This window comes from Berghia stephanieae, chromosome 6, assembly GCF_034508935.2.
Source record: "Berghia stephanieae isolate SIO BIC M18660-M18661 chromosome 6, UCSD_Bste_1.3, whole genome shotgun sequence".
NCBI lineage: Eukaryota > Metazoa > Mollusca > Gastropoda > Nudibranchia > Aeolidiidae > Berghia > Berghia stephanieae.
In genome coordinates, this window is record NC_088365.1 from 19,929,273 (window position 1) to 19,931,772 (window position 2,500).

At 39.3% G+C, this 2,500-nt stretch overlaps 1 protein-coding gene across 8 annotated transcripts in view; it reads left to right on the top strand.

Moving 5' to 3' along the window:
* The window catches only part of LOC144974652 (regulator of nonsense transcripts 2-like), a 75,572-nt gene that overhangs the window by 27,636 nt on the left and 45,436 nt on the right, over nucleotides 1–2,500 (top strand). For all 8 annotated transcript variants that reach the window (XM_078917735.1, XM_078917731.1, XM_078917727.1 and 5 more), the window contains one exon: nucleotides 2,327–2,419. In XM_078917735.1, the coding sequence (XP_078773861.1) occupies nucleotides 2,327–2,419 (93 nt within the window). The remainder of the gene's footprint in view (nucleotides 1–2,326; nucleotides 2,420–2,500) is intronic.

A 2,500-nucleotide genomic window follows, 5' to 3' on the forward strand; every position in this document is an offset into this window, starting at 1 on the left:
TTTTGTGGCCAAAGACTTGTATCTGGGTGGGGTTCCTGACCTCCCATAGAGGACAGGGAGGTACGTACTCTGTCTTCTATCCCCTTATATCTGTTTTCCAACTTGCTTTCTGTCTTTGTCTTGAGATGAGATTTCTTGGTTTTGTCCTGACTCTGGCCGGAGTCCTGACTGTGAGGGAAACAGTCAGATGCATAATTATTCTTTTGGGATATGATATTTTTTTCCTTGTAAATCATCTCTCTGTTATGTATTATTATATTTTTTATTTTGAATGTATAATGTAAGCATTTGAGTGTATTCCTCTTTGTAGGATTGTGTGCTTGTGTCCGAATGAGAGTTATAGGTGATCTCAAACTAAGTACATTGAAGGTATGCTCTTGGAATCTACATCTGATCCCTATTTGTTCCCAGTTCCCCTATGTCTTACTTTCTCTTGGGTGCTTTAATTGTAATTCTAGAACTTTTTACTATCCCATTTTCTTCCTTTTTACTGGCGCTGATATGACCTAAATGTGTTGCAAGCGCCGTAAAACCCTTAAAAACAAAAACAAAACAAACAAAAAAAGACTTGTATTTTTGACGTAATTTCATGGTCAGTGTCAGGGCTAATCCACACCGGAGACTGACTCCGACGACCCGGCACTGCCGTCCTCTGCCGTTTTCCGGATAAAGACGTCGGGTACGGACAAAATAGAGAAGAGCCGCCATACCAAGTACCCGACGTCCTGTGCCGTTTTTTTCTCGAATTTGTCCACATTTTATATTATAATAAAAAAAAACTCAACATTGATCTTTTTGTGAAAGATTTTACGAAAACGGCTTTTACCACGGTCTCCATTACGATTTCAAAAGAAATTTGAATTCAGCTGTGCCATGAAAGGGTTAAGAGTAATTAAAGTCGACTATGTTTTTCTTCCTTATAATAATATATCCTTTTTTTCTTCTTTATATACGTCGGGGTCTTGTCAACTCGGCCAAATAGTGGGCATACTTGTTCTAAAATTAATTTTGATATCATATCTTCGCGAAGGAGGTCACAATAACACCGTTTCAATTCGTTGACGGTTTAAATTTTGAAACTGTCGTTTGCGAACTGTTCTTACGTTTGTTGTTGGCCTTGGTCTTAACCAACTCAACCCTAACACCGACTCTATCCTTAGTTTACCCGGGTTGCTTTTACCCCAAGCCTATTTATTACTTTTTTCTGAGACAAATTATTGGCGTAGTATCAACGCTAATGTTTTTAGTTTTTAGATGTTAATGGTAGTTGAACAAAACCATCTATTTACATGCTCATTTTAAATACATTTTTCCAATTTTGATAAATAGCAAAAATTTCTAGGATTGAGTGAGTTAAATTTGGTATCGTGTATTGGCTGGTCCAACACAGTTTTTGCGGCCATATTTTGTTTTTCATGATTATGATCTATCGGAATTCCAAATAGTTGAAAAGGCATACATAATATTTGTCATTAGTCGCCCTATAACTTGGTCCAAGTACATACTATGCGGCTAGAAACTGTGGATAGTAAAATGTATTGATCAGAACATGAATTCTATATGAGAACTTATCCGCTCCTCAGCAAAACAACAAAAACATTAAAACCTCACGTGAAATCCATTTAAACGAGAGAAAACGGTCTTACTCTGACATTACCGGAGTCCCATATTTTTGGTGTTGTTGGCAACGTTCCCGACACTATTTACATAGACTTGCGAAGCTTCGCATCTACCTTATCAACGTTCTTGCCTCTGCCCCACCTCGCTGGTGGAATAGCGTAGTGCCATGGAATGGCAGGAGTCCTCACCCCAGTAGAGCCTGGTCGGCGCCCCTAGCTGTTCCCGACATGACAGGTTTCTCAGAAGAGTGTTGCGTTTCTCTCTCCCGGGCAATAAAATACCCTCGAGATGGACCCGATAGGTAGGGCAAGGGATGCGATCCAGCCATCGTCTACTGATAGTACCTACCTATATAGAGGCCGTTGAGTCCAGCGCAAACCCCGGATACTTTGGATATGATTAGTATTGGAGAACACGGTTCCCCTACTTCGAATTTCAATTTAAAGACCTCGGGGTTTCTTTTGTTATTTTAAAAAAATTATTCCTATTGTTTATTATTGTAATGAGCCAGGTAAGAAAAATAACCTTTTGTGCTTTTGGTTCAATCGAAAAGAAAAAAAATCCAGATTTTTGTTCCAAAAGTTTGATTTAAAAATTCAAAACCCATGATTTTTCAAATGTTATCCCCTTTTAATGGCATTGTGGGTTGGTAGTCCTGATAACGTAACCTTGGTTAAGTTTTTATCACTTTCTGTCGATCTACCAGACGAAAGGCGAAGTGTCCTCAGAAAGACGGGAACTGTACGAGACAACGTTTACAGCTTTCCAAAAACTACACACCAGTACCCTGGTTTTAGCGGTAAGACTCTCTCTCTCTCTCTCTCTCTCTCTCTCTCTCTCTCTCTCTCTCTCTCTCTCTCTCTCTCTCTCTCTCACCTAT